We start from the raw sequence: 20199 nt of genomic DNA, 5'->3' as shown, positions 1-20199 counted from the left end.
TTCCGCTACCCAAGAATAGTAAAGCCCCCTTTACTGGCTCAAAAAGCTGACCAACCAGCCTGTTACCAGCCCTTAGTAAACTTCTGGAAAAAATGGTGTTTGACCAGATACAATGTTATTTCACAGTAAACAAATTGACAACAGAATTTCAGCATACTTATAGGGAAGTACACTCCAGAAGCACAGCACTTACACAAATGACTGATGATTAGCTGAGAGAAATTGATGCTAAAATGATTGTGGGGGCTGTCTTGTTAGACTTCAGTGCAGCTTTTGACATTATCGATCATAGTCTGCTGCTTGAAAAATGTATGTTTTATGGCTTTCCACCCCCTGCTATAATATGCATAAAGAGTTACTTGTCTAACAGAAAACAGAGTGTGTTTTTTAATGAAAGCCATTCAAATATAATCCAGTTAGAATTAGGAATTCCCCAGGGTAGCTGTTTAGGCCCCTTGCTTTTTTACACTTTTACTAACGACTTTGAATATAGCCAGAGTGTCTATGTTTGTGGATGACTCAACACTATACATGTCAGCTACTACAGCGACTGAAATGACTGCAACACTCAATAAAGAGCTGAAGTTAGTTTCAGAGTGGGTGGCAAGGAATAAGTTAGCCCTAAATAGTTCTACAACTAAAAGCATTGTATATGGAACAAAACACCCACTAAACACTAAACCTCAACTAAATATTGTAATAAATAATGTGGAAATAGAGCAAGTTGAGATGACTAAACCTCTTGGAGTAACCCTAGTTTGTAAACTGTCATGGTCAAAACATATCGATGCAGAAGTAGCTCAAATGGGGAGAAGTCTGTCTATAATAAAGTGATGCTCAGCCTTTTTAACAACACTATCAACAAGGCAGGTCACACCTTGACTACTGTTCAGTCGTGTGGTCAGGTGCCACAAAAAAAGGACTTAGGAAAATTGCAGTTAGCTCAGAACAGAAAGCTAATATGAAAAATATGCATGTCAATCTCTCCTGGCTGAAAGTGTAGGAGAGATTGACTTCATCACTACTTTTATTTATGAGAGGTATTGACATGTTGAATGCACCGAGCTGTCTGTCTAAACTACTGGCACACAGCTCGGACACCCATGTATACCCCACAAGACATGCCACAAGAGGTCTCTTCACAGTCCCCAAGTCCAGAACAGGCTATGGGAGGCATACAGTACTACATAGAGCCATGACTGCATGGAACTCTATTCCACATCAAGTAACTGACTCAAGCAGTAAAATTAGATTAAAAAAAACAGATAAAAAAAAGCACCTTATGGAACAGTGGGGGACTGTGAAGCAACACAAACATTGGCACAGACACATGCACAGACACACACACACACACACACACACACACACACACACACACACACACGCACGCATGCATGATACCATACGCACTATACATACACATGGATTTAGTACTATAGGTATGTGGTATTGGTGGAGTAGGGTCCTGAGGGCACACAGTGTGATGTGAAATCTGTGAATTTATTATAATATTTTTTTAAATTGTATAAACTGCCTTAACTTTGCTGGACCCCAGGAAGTGTAGCTGCTGCTTTTGCAGCATCTAATGGGGATCCATAATAAATACAAATACAAAATACAAATAATGACAAAACAAAAACAGGTTGTTTGAAATTTTTGCAAATGTATTAAAAATAAAAACCAGAAATACAGAAATACCGCTGTTCCATAAGTATTCAGACCCTTTGCTATGAGACTCAAAATTGAGATCAGGTGTATCCTATTTCCATTGATCATCCTTGAGATGTTTCTACAACTTGCTTGGATTCCACCTGTGGTAAATTCAATTGATTGGACATGATTTGGAAAGGCACACACCTGTCTATATAAGGTCCCACGGTTGACAGTTCATGTCAAAAACCAAGCCATGAGGTCGAAGGAATTGTGTGTAGAGCTCTGAGAATGGATTGTGTTGAGGCACAGATCTGGGGAAGGGTACAAACATTTTTCTACAGCTTTAAAAGTCCCCAAGAACACAGTGGCCTCCATCATTCCTAAATGAAAGAAGCATGAAATCAACAAGAATCTTCCTAGAGCTAGCCTCCCGGGGAGGGAGAAGGGTCTTGGTCAGGGAGGTGACCAAGAACCTGATGGTCACTCTGCCAGAGCTCTAGAGTTCCTTTGTGAAGATTGGAGAAACTTCCAGAAGGACAACCATCTCTGCAGCACTCCACCAATCAGGCCTTTATGGTAGAGTGGCCAGACGGAAGACAATCCTCAGTAAAAGGTGCATAACAGCCCCCTTGGAATTTGCCAAAAGGCACCTAAAGAGTCTCAGACCATGAGAAACAAGATTCTCTGGTCTGATGAAACCAACATTGAACTCTTTAGCCTGAATGCCAAGCATCATGTCTGGAGGAAACCTCGCACCATCCCTACGGTGAAGCATGGTGGTGGCAGCATCATGCTGTGGGGATGTTTTTCAGCTGCATGGACTGGGAGACTAGTCAGGATTGAGGGAAAGATGAACGGAGCAAAGTACAGAGAGATCCTCGATGAAAACCTGCTCCAGATGGCTCAGGACCTCAGACTGGGGCAAAGGTTCACCTTCCAACAGAACAACGACCCGAAACACACAGCCAAGAAAACACAGTGGCTTCGGGACAAGTGTCTGAATGTCCTTGAGTGGCCCAGCTAGAGCCCGGACTTGAACCGGATCGAGCATCTCTAGAGAGACCTGAAAATAGCTGTGCAGCCCCGCTCCCCGTCCAGCCTGACAGAGCTTGATACAGTAGGATCTGCAGAGAAGAATCGGAGAAATTCCCTAAATACATGTGTGCCAAGCTTGTACCCAAGAAGACTTGAGGTTGTAATCGCTGCCAGAGTAAAGGGTCTGAATACTTATGTAAATGTGATATTTCAGTTTTTAAATCATAATATATTTGCTAATTTTTCTCAAAACCTGTTTTTGCTTTGTCATTATGGGGTACTGTGATGTCATTATGGGGTATTGTGTGTGGATTGATCAGGATTCGTTTTTGTATATCCATTGTAGAATAAGGCTTTAACCTAACGAAATTTAGAAAAGGTCAAGGGGTCTGAATACTTTCCAAATGTCCTGTATGTATAGGGATTAGGTGACTAGGCATCAAGATAGATAAGATAATCAGAGTAGCAGAAGTTTAGATTATGATTGTATGTGAGTGTGTCTGAGTGTGTCTGCGTGTGTGAAGAGTCAGAATAAATGTGTGAGCGTGTTATGTGTGTGTTGTAGTGTCAGTGTGCGTGAGTGTGTACTGTAGAGTCCTGTGAGTGTGTAGAGTCCTATTAGTGTGAATAGAGACAGTGCAAAAATACAAATGAAAAACAAGGGTCAACTCAGTCTGTGTAGCCATTCTGTTAGCTATTTAGCAGTCTTATGGCTTGGGGACAGAAGCCGTTCAGGATCCTGTAGGTGTCAGACTTGATGCGTCGGTACCGCTTGCCGTGCAGAAGCAGAGAAAAGAGTCTATGGCTTGGATAGCTGGTGTCTAACGATTTTCAGGGCCTGATATCAAGGTCCTGAATGGCAGGGAGCTCGGCCCAGCGTACTGGGCTGTTCGCACCACCCTCTGTAGCGCCACGTCGGAGCCTGTGTAATATGATTCCACCTTATTGTCCTTATTGTTTGTTTGATTGGTGGTCTAGAACTGTATCGCTTAGTGTCAAAGGAGACGTGTTGATAGCAGTTGGGCATCATGTGTCTTAAAATCCCCGGTGACAAATAAGTATATCAGGTACCAAGGTAAGACCCAAGTGCAGACTGTGTGAAGTAACAATGTTTATTGTAACAACAGGGGCAAGCAAACGACAGGTCAAGGCAGGCAGGGGTCGATAATCCAGAGTAGAGGCCAAGGTACAGGACGGCAGGCAGACTCAGATTAGGCAGAGGTCAGTAATCCAGAGGTGGTGCAAAGGTATAGGACGACAGGCAGGCGCAGGCAGAGTGGTCAGGTGGCGGGTACAGGGTCAGAAACGCAGGAGGACGAGAAAAGAGAAACTGGGAAAAAGCAGGAGCTGAGACACAAAACGCTGGTAGGCCTGAACAAACAAGACAAACTGGCAACAGACAGACAGAAAACACAGGTATAAATACACAGGGGATGATGTGGAAGATGGGCAACACCTGGAGGGGGGTGGAGACAATCACAAAGACAGGTGAAACAGATTAGGGCGGGACAAAGTCGGTCTCCGGGTGAACGTTTTCTGCTTGTTTATAGCCTCGTGAAGTTCGTTAAGTGCCAGCTTGTTATATTTATTGTCCTGAGATTAAATGTATACAACAGTCAAGTTGGATAGCCATGGGGGTATCTTGTCTGAAAGCCATGTTTTCAGACAAGCAGAGAATATCGCAGTTAAAAGGGCTCCTTTGGAGCAAATCCGTGATCTGAGGTCATCCATCTTATTATCAAGTGACCATTGACCAATAGAATGGAGGGAAGAGGTGGCCGGTTTTCTCTTTGCCTTAATCTCGCCAGGCCTCCTCCTCTCCTGCCTCTGTAACGACGGCTTTTTCTCTTGAATATCCAAAAGGTTTGGGTCGGAATTCCATAAAATGCCCAGGACAGATGAGTGGAATTTGGAATTGAGGTAAGTAACTGCCGATCTGATGTTTAAAAGTTGTTGTCGGTTATAAGAAATTATAGCGGATACATTTCATGAAAATAAAGTTCAGATAAACGTTCTATAGGAGCTCGCAAAATGGCAGCCATCCATTACGGCACAATCTTATTAAGTGTTATTGTGAAACACAGTGTCAGATTGACAAATGGAGCACAATTTCTGTCATTTGATGACAAGAGAATGCCTAAATCTTTATCGGTTAGTGTTTTCAAACATTTGAGGCATTTTATCATAAATATATTTGAAAATATCTTGGTCAGTTTGAGAGAACAAGAGTTTTAAACTTGTTTATTGTTTTCTGTAAATGTCATGATTAATATGTTTTTTGTAATAATAACAACCTGCAGGAAAAAAATGAACCTCAATAAAGCAATTTTAAATAAATCAGCTTCTTCCATCAATCCTGTCATCCATCTTCTAAATGACTGAACAATACATGTCAGTAATTAGTAACTGATACAGTATATCAGTATATCATGTCAGTAATTAATAACTGATACAGTATATCAGTATATCATGTCAGTAATTAATAACTGATACAGTATATCAGTATATCATGTCAGTAATTAATAACTGATACAGTATATCAGTATATCATGTCAGTAATTAATAACTGATACAGTATATCAGTATATCATGTCAGTAATTAATAACTGATACAGTATATCAGTATATCATGTCAGTAATTAATAACTGATACAGTATATCAGGTGGTTAATTGAAAACAAACATCAAAGGTTACCTAGCGGTTAAGAGCTTTGGGCCAGTAAGCGGAAGGTCGCTGGTTTGAATCCTCGAGCTGACTAGGTGAAACATCTGCCGATGTGCCCTTGAGCAAGGCACTTAACTCTAATTGTTCCTGTAAGTTGCTCTGGATAAGAGCATCTGCTGAATGACACAAATGTATCTGTGTCTATATCTAGCTAATGATTGAGTTATTACAATAACTCTGGGAGGAAAGGAAACAAATCCTACACATGAGCCCAGACAGCCTCATCATTCCTTCATGTCAGGTGCACAGGCCAGTCATTAGCCTTAGTTCCCCTCATGGCAGCTTAATCCATGTCTGAAGCAAAATGTGTAACCGATGGCCTGTAACTATTTAATTTAAATAATTCAATCAGACTTCTTGCAGTCTCTGCGGTAGCCTTAAATACTGTTCATCGGTTCAACATCAGCCCAAGGGGGTTTCTCCAAGGGGAAGGTGTTTAACATCAGCCCAAGGGGGTTTCTCCAAGGGGAAGGTGTTTAACATCAGCCCAAGGGGGTTTCTCCAATGGGAAGGTGTTTAACATCAGCCCAAGGGGGTTTCTCCAAGGGGAAGGTGTTTAACATCAGCCCAAGGGGGTTTCTCCAAGGGGAAGGTGTTTAACATCAGCCCAAGGGGGTTTCTCCAAGGGGAAGGTGTTTAACATCAGCCCAAGGGGGTTTCTCCAAGGGGAAGGTGTTTAACATCAGCCCAAGGGGGTTTCTCCAAGGGGAAGGTGTTTAACATCAGCCCAAGGGGGTTTCTCCAAGGGGAAGGTGTTTAACATCAGCGCAAGGGGGTTTCTCCAATGGGAAGGTGTTTAACATCAGCCCAAGGGGGTTTCTCCAAGGGGAATGTGTTTAACATCAGCCCAAGGGGGTTTCTCCAATGGGAAGGTGTTTAACATCAGCCCAAGGGGGTTTCTCCAATGGGAAGGTGTTCAACATCAGCCCAAGGGGGTTTCTCCAATGGGAAGGTGTTTAACATCAGCCCAAGGGGGTTTCTCCAAGGGGAAGGTGTTTAACATCAGTCCAAGGGGGTTTCTCCAAGGGGAGGGGTTAATGTAGAAGAGCCTATAAGGAAGGAGACATAAAACATGAAATCAATATCAAGTTGGCCTCTGTATTCCTGTGTGTCCAATAATTAAGGTGTGTGTATTCATTATAGGTTAACATGTCCATTTATCAGTTAGAAGAAAGGCCTGCCTTTTGGATATGTAGCCTTGGATATGTAGCCTTGGATATGTAGCCTTGGATATGTAGCCTTGGATACGTAGCCTTGGATACGTAGCCTTGGATACGTAGCCTTGGATATGTAGCCTTGGATATGTAGCCTTGGATACGTAGCCTTGGATATGTAGCCTTGGATACGTAGCCTTGGATATGTAGTCTCGCTACATAACTGGTTTCATGACTGATCCAGTACTCATTTCTTCTTTCTGGTAAACATGGTTATACTGAATTGTGTGTTTGTGTTTCTCCCTTGACCTGACCTCCTTCATTGACTGTAATAGAACAGTTAAAGATGAATCCCAAAAAAGCATAGTGATAAAATTGAGTATCCACTCAGTGTACAAAACATTGGGAACACCTTCCTAATATTGACTTACTTGTTACTTTTATCTCTTATTCTTATCAGTATTTTTTTTAAACTAAACTGTTGATTAGTAAGCATTTCACTGTAATACCTGTTGTATTCGACGCATGTGACTAATAACATTTGATTTGACTTGCACCCCATTTTGCCCTCAGAACAGCCTCAATTCACTGGGGCATGGAGTTCATCGGGGAATGGACTCTATAACGTGTCGAAAGCGTTCCACAGGGATGCTGGCCCATGTCGACGACACAGTTGTGTCCTTTGGTTGGTGGACCATTCTTGATACACATGGGAAACCGTTGAGCATGAAAAACTAAGCAGCGTTGCAGTTCTTGACACACAAAGCGGTGTGTCTGGCACCCACTACCGTACCCCATTCAAAGGCCCATTCACCCTCTGAATGGCACACACACACAATCCATGTCTCAATTGTCTCACAGCTTAAACATCCTTCTTAAACGTGTCTCCTCCTGTTCATCTACACTGGTTGAAGTGGATTTAACAAGTGACATAAATAAGGGATCATAGCTTTCACCTGGATTCACCTGGTCAGTCTATGTCATGGAAAGAGCAGGTGTTCGTAATGTTTTGTACACAGCGTATTTTCAAACTCATATTTGGAAGGTTAAATTAACATAATTTATTAATCCATAGTTTTTTATCCCTAGTTGAACAGTTCACACAAATTAAGTTACAAATTTCTATCCCTGTCACATATCACAATGTCTATCCATACTGTACTCCAGGTGTCAACTGAAGCACTATATAAATACCATTCCACTTAAGGTCCACCAGGAAAGGGGAATTTTTATTCCACAAGAGCAATCCATCAGAATGATAACACCCCTGCTCCAGGATTGTATTTCCTTAATCAGTTTGGGATTGGGTTCACATTGGGTTTATGCTAATGTCTGCCCTTGTTAAGCGTTGTTTTCTTCTTTTGGAGAATCTTGTCTCACTCCCTTTTATGACTAATTGGATGACATTGCTCTACGGCAACCAGATGGGTCAGATCTGTAGACTGTGTTCTCTCTCAAAGCTATTGCTGTTCTCTCTGTTTTCATTGATCCTGTCCCTAGCCAATGACAGACTATTTTGTTTTGAGGAAGGTAGTGCTAAACTTAAATAATGAGCAATTCTACAGTTACTCAGGTGGCCATTTGGATGGTTTGTTGTTGGCAAGGCAACACATTTCACTTTCAGTAGCCAACAACCTTTGGCTCTTTACCGCATGAGTGTATTTGTTGTGGACCAGTACCTGCTCTTGTACGCATCATATGGGGTAGTTCTTATATCTGTTGTTTTGCCACATCAAACTAACACCAAACATCCGGGTTTGATTCCAGGATAAGCCATATGCAGGTTGGTTTGAATGGAAGTGTCCCTTAAATGATCATATTATTTGTAAGCACAGTTGACTGACCTAGTGTGCATCACTATCACTGCATGCCGTCTTGCTGACTGCTATTCTTGTTTCTCCACACATTTGCACAAAACTCTACTCAGTCAATCTTTAATCAGCTGAAGCTGGGTATATTTTGTGGCGATGGAGTGGAAATAGTGTCTCTTTTGCAGAAAAAAAGCTTTGCACTCTACATTTTGCCAATAAAAATCACATGGGAGTGTGACATTGCTTCAGACTTGATTCATAAGTGGGAGAATGGAGCTGGGGGGGAAGAGCAGCCGTTTTACGGGCTCCTAACCAACTCTATTTTGCGTGGTTTTTTTGTGCTGATCTTAACTTTTTGGATACATAATGTTTCTGCCATCGTTTCCTATGACCGAAAACAGCTTCTGGGCGTCAGAACAACAATCACTAACTTCAGGTTGGATGAGGATTTCTACTTCAATGAGTCAGCAGTGAAGAACATACTGTACTGCTCATCCCGGACCCGGCCCAAATCACTGACACTCGAAGAAGGAAGAGGTGCCGTTATAGAGGCCGGCGTGCGGGATACTTGACATAATTTAGTCTGCAAGTTGATATACTGCTTCTACCCTCTGTTCTAATGGCGAATGTGCAATCACTGGAGAATAAACTGGACGAGCTTCGTTAAAGACTATCGTATCAACGTGATCTGAAGAACTGTAATGTCCTATGTTTCTCCAAGACGTGGCTGAAGAAGGACAGGGGAAATATAAATATACTGCACATCTAGCTGGTTTTTCTATACATCAGCAGGACAGAATGGCAGCGTCAGGTCCGAAGGAGGGTGGTGTGTGTCTCTTTACTAACAACAGCTGGTGTGTGATCTCTAATATTAAGGAAGTCTCGAGGTTCTGCTCGCCTGATTTAGAATACCTCATGATAAGCTGTAGACCACACTATTTACCAAGATAATTTTCATCTATGTTTCGTAGATGGCTATTTACCACCAAAAACCGACGCTGGCACTAAGACCTTACTCAACGAGTTGTATAGGGCCATAAGCAAACTAGAAAATGCTCACCAAGGGCCAAGCACGCTCCCATTCACATCGACAGGGCTGTAGTGGAGCAGGTCGAGAGCTTTAAGTTCCTCACTAAGAACCTATCATGGTCCAAACAAACCAACACAGTGAAGAGGGCACAACAACGCATCTTCCCCCTCAGGAGACATGGGATGGGATCTCAGATCCTCAAAAGGTTCTACAGCTGCACCACTGAGAGCATCTTGACTGGATGCATCACCACTTGGTGTGACAACTACTTGGCATTGGACCGCAAGGCGCTACAGAGGGTAGTGCGTACTGCCCAGTACATCACTGGGGCCGAGCTCCCTGCCATCCAGGACCTCTATACCAGGCGGTGTCAGAGGAAGACCCTAAAAATGGTCAAAGACTCCAGCCACCAAAGTCATAGACTGTTCTCTCTGACCCCGCATGGCTAGCGGGACCAAGTCTGGGACCAAAAGGCTCCTGAACAGCTTATAACCCCAAGCCATAAGACTACTGAACAGTTAGTCAAGTAGCTACCTGGAGTATTTACATTGTCCCCCTTTTTTTAACTGACTCTCTTGCACTGGCTCTGTGCACACTCACTGGACTCTATACACACACACACACACACACACACACACACACTCACACACACACACACACACACACACACACACACACACACACACACACACACACACACACACACACTACATATATGCTCACACACAGAATGCACACACACATGCGTATTGACGCCACACAGACGCACTTTCACAGTCTTCACATACGCGGCTGCTACTCTGTTTATTATCCATCCTGATTGCCTTGTCACTTTTAACCCTACCTACATACCTCAATAACCTCAACTACCTCGTACCCCTGCACAATGACTCGGTACTGGTACTCCTTATATGTAGCCTCGTTATTGTTATTTTATTGTGTTACTATTTCCTTTATTTTGTAAACTTTTATTACTTTTTAACTCTGCATTGTTGGGCAAGGGCTCAAAAGCATTTCACTGTAAAGTCTAACACCTGTTGTATTCAGAACATTTGAGAAATACAATTATTTGATTTGGATTTGAATAATGAAAATATTGTATGTCAGATGGCATTTATATTCCGTGCAAAAAGTGTCACCTCTGAAAATGGGCACTTTAAAGACCCAGCTTTGGGAGCATTTGTGAGGTTTCACCTAAAGGTTAGTAAAGACAGCCAGGATACTCTGAACAAAGCTGCTTTCATCAACTGTTCTGACATTGCAATTATTATTCTATACCCATTCACTTCAAGGACCAAATGTAGAGGAAAAATAAAACAGGCCTAAAACAAACTTTGTGTGTTGGTGACTGATGTCTACTCCTGTCTGTCTCTCCTGTCAGTCACCCATCCCCAACACCCTTGGTGACTGATGTCTACTCCTGTCTGTCTCTCCTGTCAGTCACCCATCCCCAACACCCTTGGTGACTGATGTCTGCTCCTGTCTGTCTCTCCTGTCAGTCACCCATCCCCACAGCCTTGGTGACTGATGTCTACTCCTGTCTGTCTCTCCTGTCAGTCACCCATCCCCACAGCCTTGGTGACTGATGTCTACTCCTGTCTGTCTCTCCTGTCAGCCACCCATCCCCAACACCCTTGGTGACTGATGTCTACTCCTGTCTGTCTCCCCTGTCAGCCACCCATCCCCAACACCCTTGGTGACTGATGTCTGCTCCTGTCTGTCTCTCCTGTCAGTCACCCATCCCCACAGCCTTGTTGACTGATATCTGCTCCTGTCAGTCACCCATCCCCAACACCCTTGGTGACTGATGTCTGCTCCTGTCTGTCTCTCCTGTCAGTCACCCATCCCCACAGCCTTGGTGACTGATGTCTACTCCTGTCTGTCTCTCCTGTCAGTCACCCATCCCCACAGCCTTGGTGACTGATGTCTACTCCTGTCTGTCTCTCCTGTCAGCCACCCATCCCCAACACCCTTGGTGACTGATGTCTACTCCTGTCTGTCTCCCCTGTCAGCCACCCATCCCCAACACCCTTGGTGACTGATGTCTGCTCCTGTCTGTCTCTCCTGTCAGTCACCCATCCCCACAGCCTTGTTGACTGATATCTGCTCCTGTCAGTCACCCATCCCCAACACCCTTGGTGACTGATGTCTGCTCCTGTCTGTCTCTCCTGTCAGTCACCCATCCCCAACACCCTTGGTGACTGATGTCTACTCCTGTCTGTCTCTCCTCTTGGCCACCCATCCCCAACACCCTTGGTGACTGATGTCTGCTCCTGTCTGTCTCTCCTGTCAGTCACCCATCCCCACCCCCCTAATAACTGATGCCTATCTCTCCCTAGCTACGGTCTTCAAGGCACTTGGCAACCGTTCTACAGACTGAGATATCAACCAATGCTGTTACTGGTCCCCAGGTCATGGCAGCTGTGCTGAGCCAAAATAAAGAATATAAATAAATAAAGGCTTTCATTGTTGTTCCACCTGGCCAGATCATGGGGAAAATAAAGGTGCATATGTAAGCAGAGAGAGCGGGCCCCAGACTGCTGTAGGTTATCAGTAATCTCACTGAAAGCATGGCCTGCGGTGGTGGAAGAGCTAAGCACAGTGTTTTTGTGATAACGTACCTACCTCTATCCCTTCAGGGGCTGCCATATCATAACCATCATCTCTTTGAGTTACTGTTTAAATCACAGTCTGATGTCTTGCCAGGAAAGGCTGAGAACTTTTGTGAGTCACTGTTTATCTCCCAACTTGAAACTGTTTAACTGTAGGTTACTCAGTCAGAACAACTATTACAATGGATTGGCAGCATGTGCATTATGCATTCATGTTTGCATTTTCCGTGTGTGGTGATATAATTGGGAAGTTGAAAGTAATATGCAAATGTTGTTTTGAATGTTTACTTGCATTCGTGGATGTTGTTCTGCTGCACATGTTTCATCATATTGATAAGATTTGATCTGTTTCGATCAGAAGTAAAGAAGAAATGCTGGATTTGAAACAAAAGGTCCTTGAGGTAATTATTATTCATTGTTTCATTAAAAGGTCTCTTTTTCTAGCATAAAAAACATTCACAAGGGTTTTTTTCTGCGGTGTGATAAACGCTTAGAGGCAGGATTTTTTAAGACTTGTCAGCTCATACAGCTTTTGATCAAATATACATGAATCTCAGATCCATAATTTCACATTTGATCTTGGCTAGTAAGAGATTGAAATTGAAATGCCCTAAAGCACTGTCCAACAATTATATTGGAATGTAATTGCAGTAGTATTGCCAGGGAATGTGAATAGATTAAGGCCACATCTTCTGGAAATAAACACCAGTTCTGCAGCAGAACTGTTCTGCTTGTATCATATTTAGACAACTCTCAGGGAAACTTCTTTTTTAATGGGATCATTCAATCACCCAAATATGTTTATTTTTGTCCTACCGTGGATGTCTTTTATTGGCCAAAAGTGACAGCAACTGTGATAAGCATGTATTACTTTGATACCCCGTAAGTAGGCTGTGTCTAGGTTAATATAAATGTGTTAAATAAAAATCATAATTGTAGCATAGACTCACAACACACAATCAATTATTTGTATTCCTGTGTAAACAAATCTCTGTCTGTATGGTGTCTTAATGTTTTATAATGACCCCCCCCCCCCCCCCCCCACACATCTGATAGGGAATATGGATCAAAGCAAAAGCAATGTCAGAGATAAACCTACTGTACATTATTAAACAAAGAATAACGAGATTACACTGTGGGATTCATAAGTGGGTCAAAAACAACACAATTTTGATGTTAGAAAGAGTTGTTCACTATTCTATCTTTCTAGACCGTTTTCCACATTGGACCCAACCGAAAATCCCAGAAAATAATTTGTCAATGTGGTATTTTTTCTTATAGTCTTTGTTCTGTAGGCGGGCAACTCTATGGTAACGGAATTGCGCTGAGAATGTATGCCAAACAAAAAACGATTGATTTCAAACTTTAACAAACCATGGAACTCTATACAAAATGACTAAGTTTAACAACTTACATTCAACATTCTACAAAACACATTTACTGGAAGAACTGTGCAGATGCTAAGTTTGGTAACAGAATTTTTCTAAAATCGCCCTCAGTTTTTTTATGCGTCGACGTTTTCCCCAAACTCTTAAATATTTGTAGAATCCTTTGCGTCTAGGGAGGGTTCTTCCCAGGGAAACCTTGTCTTTTCATGTCTTCCCGAGAGGGAGATTATCAGAAAACCCACTAGATTGTAGCTTGGGCTAACCATGATTGGTACATTGATAGTTGGGGCTTTGTGGTTCTTGCCCCAATCTCTTTCTTATCAAGGATGGTGTGATATGATTAAATATCTGCTCTGAATTAAAATTCAACAATGTCTGCAGAAGGAACAGTGTGTCAACTATGACATGACACATTGACTTAGAGAAAAATCTATTGAGCTACATACAGTAAGTGAAGTTGATTTACACCCGGTAACGGAATTTCATCATTGGTCCCTCATCTGCACTACACATACGTAAGTGCCTAATTTATGCATATGAAATGTTATTCCCTTCATGATGGTATATCCTAATTATGTACGCAAAGGTATAAATATTCAATATCCTCCTTTGCATATTTGAGTATAATTCTACACATTGGCTATTATTTGAATGCGCTCGGCCCCCAAACAAGACCCAATTTGGTTGGTCTGGACCAGTCTAAATCTGAACCAGTCATGTGTTTCACAAGTTTGTACGTCAAAGTAAAGCACAGTATATCTCAGTAGAGTACAGTACAGCATAGCACAGAACACTAGAGTAGAGTTCAGGAGAGTACAGTACAGCATAGCACAGAACACTAGAGTAGAGTTCAGGAGAGTACAGTAAAGTACAATACAGTAAATGATAGTGTACTCAACTCTGGTGTGCTCTGTGTACTGCACTGAACTCTACAGTATATCCAACTCTGGTGTGTGACTACTAGGATTTCCCATTGAAGCCAATTCAATTGAAGAAATTCCGTTACTGATTTTTTTGTGGGGAAATTCAGTAATGGAATTTCTAGTTTTAATAATTTCATAATTCAAAAACAAAATTGATATCAGTAAAAACACTAACGAAATGTCAAGGCACAAGGGAATGTTTACAGAAGGCAGAACATTTTATCAAAAAACGACATATAAGTGTTAATGTTAGTTGGCAGGGGTCTTGACTTCAACATTGTGTTTTGATGTATTCCTAGTAACTTTGAAGACTATTTCCTGGTAGATGTTTTCCTGTTTGACAGGAAATAAATGCCTTTGGTTATTCCACTTTTTTTTTTTTAAATATAGACTCTTTGCTTGCATGTGACACCCAATTTGACATGCATGAACTTTACATGTTGGTGCTCACAGGTCTTTTTAGGTGGGAATGACCAGGCCTAAACATTCACTGCCACATCAATATCTATCAAATGATAGTCTTATGTTTCTCAGATATGGATGAACTTGGGATTTCATGTTCTCATGTTATTTGAAACACAACTCAAATAGGCCACACTTTAATGTGCAAAATAGGCCTACAACATTTGATTGAGTTTAGTATATCTCATGAGGAATTCCTTTCAAACTCTTGCTAATGCCATGTTATTACATTTGCTGTAAATGAAGCATCCAACATGTTAATGGAAAACGACATGATGAATATTCAATATTCAACCTGTCACTCAGTGTAAAATTCATCGCTACTGGTAGATAGGAAATTAAACATACACCCACCTCAGAATTACCGAGCTGCTGCACCAGGAAATTGCATTGCATTTAGATTGTCTCTATATTGGGTTATTTTTTTGTATTTTGTTATGGTACTGAATCCAATGATGGTAAGCCTTACAGCGCTTTGTTTCACCCATACAATTTCTTTGCATACGATGCCCTCCAATGGCCAGATACTGTCATTGAAGTAAGCCTACTGTATAAGTTCAGAAAAGCAGTTCATCTTCAATCTATTGCATCACATAAAGCAATCCAAAACAGTGCGAAAGAAACTGAATGAAAGAAAGCGAAAAGTTAGCTGCATGTATGAAATAACACTGGTGTAAAAAATAATCAGGGTTGTGGTTGACTTGAAATGACTGCAGTTCAAATAATCTGGTGGTGAATTTGCTGGTGGTTTGGGTGTTGGCTATTGTGATGGTGTATCGGAAATAACACAGGAGGAGAGGAGGCACAGCTTTAAGGGAGATTGTCGGTTTATTTGATAGGAATGGGAGGTGTGATTAGAAAGATATGTTGGATGTTCTGGATGATTGATCTAAGAGCAAGGGAAAGTACATACAGTGGGGAGAACAAGTATTTGATACACTGCCGATTTTGCAGGTTTTCCTACTTACAAAGCATGTAGAGGTCTGTGATTTTTATCATAGGTACACTTCAACTGTGAGAGACGGAATCTAAAACAAAAATCCAGAAAATCACATTGTATGATTTTTAAGCAATTAATTTGTATTTTATTGCAAACACCACGTTTATAGTCTCAATCAACCACACACTACGCAGAGTTACAGCGGTGCAGTATAGCACCGGCTACAAAAGCACCCCCAAACCATCACACCTCCTCCTCCATGCTTCACAGTGGGAATCACATATGCGGACATCATCCATTCACCTACTCTGTGTCTCACGGCGGTTGGACTTATCAGACCAAATGACAGATATCCTCCAGTCGAATGTCCATTGCTTGTGTTCTTTGGCCCAAGCAAGTCTCTACTTATTATTGGTGTCCTTTCGTCGTTTTTATTTGGAGCAATTTTACCATGAATGCCTGATCCATGCACACTCCTCTGAACAGTTGACGTTGAGATGTGTCTGTTATTTGAACTCTGTGAAGCATCTAGTTGGGCTGCAATCTGAGGTGCAGTTATCTCTAATAAACGTATCCTCTGCAGCAAAGGTAACTCTGGGTCTTCCTTTCCTGTGAGCCAGTTTCATCATAGAGCCAGTTTCATCAACACTTTTATAGGTTCTTGAAATTTTCCGGATTGACTGACCTTCATGTCTAAAAGTGTCATTGGACCGTCATTTCTCTTTGCTTGTTTGATCTGTTCTTGCCATCATATGGACTTAGCCCTATTCGGTAAAAGACCATCTTCTGTATACCAAACCTATCTTGTCACAACACAACTGATTGTCTCAAACACATTAAGAAGGAAAGAAATTCCACAAATTAACTTTTAACAATGCACACCTGCTAATTTACCTGCATTCCAGGTGACTACCTCATGAAGCTGGTTGAGAGAATGCGAAGAGTGTGCAAGCTGTCATAAAGTCAAAGGGTGGCTACTTTGAAGAATTGAAAATATAAAATATATTTTCATTTGTTTTACACTTTTTTGGTTACTACATGATTCCATATGTGTTATTTCTTTGTTTTAATATCTTCACTATTATTCTACAATGTAGAAAATAGTAAAAATAAAGAATAACCCTTGAATGAGTAGGTGTGTCGACTTTTGACTGGTACTGTATACTTTCTTTTTTTTTTTTTTTTTGTACTGTACTGTATGATGCAAAAATACTTGTTTACTATTCTATTTCAGTGTTTCCCAAACTAGGGGTCTAACTTGAAGAGAAACTCACAGGAGAAACTCTTGAGAGACAAAAAAAAACTGTTTTTACCACGGTTACGATATGCGGTTGTGACATGTGACCCTAACTTTTGAATGCAATAATGTCATAATTGAAAGCAATGCTGATATTTTCTACACAGATTAGTTTTTCTACACATACGCAATTATTGCCTGAGGACCTTTCGGATGCATTTTGGCCACTTCAAACTACACTTCCATCAGATTGAAATACTTTGAAAGTACTGTCAGACTGACTTGCCAGGAACCCAAATAAAAACTAAACATTGGCTGTTTTTTAACATGGTGGGGTCATGAAACATTTTGGGGTCATGTATCAAAAAAGTTTGGGAACTCCTGGTTGAAATATAATACACATACTAAGAGCAGTTGTACATGGCAGTTTAAAACAACTGAATGGCGTAGGCCTATATAGCCCAACGTGGTGTGGAAGATCAAATGAAACAAACAGTCAATTACTTTTTTAAACTTTTTTTTAAAACTGTAGTTTATTTAGTAAATATTTTCTTAGTTCTAGTTCTTGAACTGCATTGTTGGTTAAGAGCTTGTAAGTAAGCATTTCACCTGTTAAATTCAGCACGTGACAAATAAAATGTGATTTGATACCCGTGCCTCGGCCAGATGAAGGAAGGCTGGCAGGAATGGAGGCTGACCTAAAAGTCACAATTCAAAAGACCAAATTAAGGCATTGTCTTGGTGCTGACACAATTATTTCAATGAAATTAAGTATTTGCATGTGTATGTTTCATCACACGTAGTGACAATTATCACTCTGTGCTCTGGAATCCCACCTTGAGCCGAGAAAACTACAAGTCCCAAAATTCCACACCTATTTTGTGGAACGTTCATGCGCAGTACTTTGTGCATGTGGACATGCTGTGAATTATCGAAGCGCGTGCAGTTTACCCATTCTGCAGGTGTTTTGCAAAGTGAAGTACCGTTAGCATTTATCTCACTTTCTGAAGACGCTACTCAAAGTCATGGGTGAACCAGTGTCTGAAATGTGTGATCACCTCATCAAAGCTGTTAACGTGATGATGGACGCGGAATCTAGTCAAATATATCGTCTGGAGGCCCTAAAGGTATCTCGATGGCTAGATGCTAGTTAGCTAACGTTAGCCAGTTAGGCGCCAGCTAGCTAGCTAGCTTTCCCAGTTGTGATGTGGTTACTTGAATGAGGATGGGCTGTGTTACATAAATACATAGCTAGCTAGTTATAACTTAGCATTATAGACGTCGATCGTGGCATTTTACCATGTTTATTGCATGGATTAATCAATGGGCGTAGCTTGCTAGTCATTTAGCTAACTAGCTAGCTAACGTCAGATGGCTAACATGCCATTCCCATCACGTTGCAAGTTGCAGATTTCATTCATTGCACTCCGGTAGCAACCTAGATATCTGTGCAGAACCATTACTGATGCCTGATGCACTCAAACTGAATGCAAGATCACTTATGCCCAGAATTTAGCTTAGATATATTGATTGCGTTGAATATACTTGAGTTATTCAGTGTTTTGATTGCCAGCAGCTACTTTCTAGCTACAGTAGCAATCTTTGTCTCCTCCTAAGGCACTTCTTTGTAAAGCTCCATACATTATACTGATAACTATGACTGATATCATTAATGTGAATGAGTTTGTTCTAGCTGACTACCGCAAGGTAGCTAATTGAGTGAGTGCATTAACTTGTCCATCGTGTCTCTCTTTCTCTTCAGTTTTGTGAAGAATTCAAAGAGAAGTGTCCATTCTGTGTTCCATGTGGGCTACAGTTAGCAGATAAAGCCCAAACAGCAGTGGTGAGGCACTTTGGTCTACAGATACTGGAGCACGTCATCAAGTGAGTTCATGAGTATATTTGTCATTATGATTCAGTTCTGCACATTTACATTTTAGTCATTTAGCAGACACTCTTAACCCTCATTGCTCCTGTAAGTCGCTCTGGATAAGTGCCTTGCTCAAGGGCACATCAACATATTTTTTTTCTAGTCAGGTCAGGGATTTGAACCAGCGCCCTTTCGGTTACTGGCCCAATGCCCTTAACCGCTAGACTACCAGCCACTCCATCATTGTCATCAAGATATTCCCCTACACATGTGGCCTGGACACGTGCTGCCAATGTGTTCCCCAAAACCTTGTTTTTCTTCATGTTGAGAACAGGTTCAGATGGAACAACATGCCACAGCAGGAGAAAGTCCAGCTGAAGAACTGTGCCATGGGGCTGTTGTCATCTGTAAGTCTGTCTGGGTGATAAACACCTAATTTCTCTATTTTTCTAGAAAAGGTGGCAGACAAGATGAGGAAGGGAATTAATGGTGGTCTGTCCACAGAACAGCAAATATAGTTTTTAATTTTTTAAAAAGTAGAAATAAACCAACAAATTCTACATTGTTGCGTGATCTGTTAGGTGTACATGAATTAATATGCTGACACTAGTCCGTTCCCTGACTGGCACACTGCCTCGCTCTGCAGGGCACATATCCTATCCTGGAGGAGGAGAGTCACATCAAGGACGTTCTCGCACGGATCATAGTAGAGATGATCAAGAGAGAATGGCCTCAGCACTGGCCTGACATGCTCAAGGAGATGGAGGCACTGACCAGCATAGGGGTGAGCCAGCACTTTCCATTTCAGTGTTTCCCCTAGGTTGTTATGTTGGCGGGGTGCCAAGGGCCCCCCGAGCCAACTTTCAGGGCTCAAAACATCAATGGATTCAATTGGAGAGTACATTACAGTATACAAATTAAGTTGTTGCTATCAGATTAATGTCAACTCCCTCTCCCTCCCTCATTCCTTCCCCGCCCCCAGGAGGCCCAGACAGAGCTGGTGATGATGATCCTGCTGCGGCTGGCGGAGGACGTGATCACCTTCCAGACGCTGCCCGCCCAGCGCCGCAGGGACATCCAGCAGACCCTCACCCAGAACATGGAGAGCATCTTTAGCTTCCTGCTCACCATCCTGCAGCTCCACGTCGACGAGTACCGCAAACTGGTAAACAGACAATGGTTACACCCGTCTGTCTCATGGCGTAGATTATTTTGCGGCAGTATTTTTCACGTTTTATTGATATGTTCTACCTTTTTGTATCTCTTCCAGAAAAAAATACCAGGCCAAGAATTGCAGGTAGGAAGGAGTGTTTTAGATGCACTACAATATATATTCTAATGTATTATATTTACAGTTAG

General features: G+C 41.8%; 1 protein-coding gene across 1 annotated transcript in view; it reads left to right on the top strand.

Moving 5' to 3' along the window:
• Window positions 1-17862: 17862 nt before the first annotated feature.
• Window positions 17863-20199, top strand: part of LOC139376912 (exportin-5-like) — a 35109-nt gene continuing 32772 nt past the window's right edge. The window contains exons 1-6 of the mRNA XM_071119905.1: window positions 17863-18097; window positions 18733-18854; window positions 19175-19247; window positions 19487-19624; window positions 19823-20005; window positions 20111-20137. Coding sequence (XP_070976006.1) covers window positions 17996-18097; window positions 18733-18854; window positions 19175-19247; window positions 19487-19624; window positions 19823-20005; window positions 20111-20137 — 645 coding nt within the window. The 5' untranslated portion in view covers window positions 17863-17995. The remainder of the gene's footprint in view (window positions 18098-18732; window positions 18855-19174; window positions 19248-19486; window positions 19625-19822; window positions 20006-20110; window positions 20138-20199) is intronic.

Source organism: Oncorhynchus clarkii, chromosome 20 (assembly GCF_045791955.1).
Source record: "Oncorhynchus clarkii lewisi isolate Uvic-CL-2024 chromosome 20, UVic_Ocla_1.0, whole genome shotgun sequence".
Classification (NCBI taxonomy): domain Eukaryota; kingdom Metazoa; phylum Chordata; class Actinopteri; order Salmoniformes; family Salmonidae; genus Oncorhynchus; species Oncorhynchus clarkii.
This window is presented reverse-complemented; position numbering and strand designations above follow the sequence as displayed.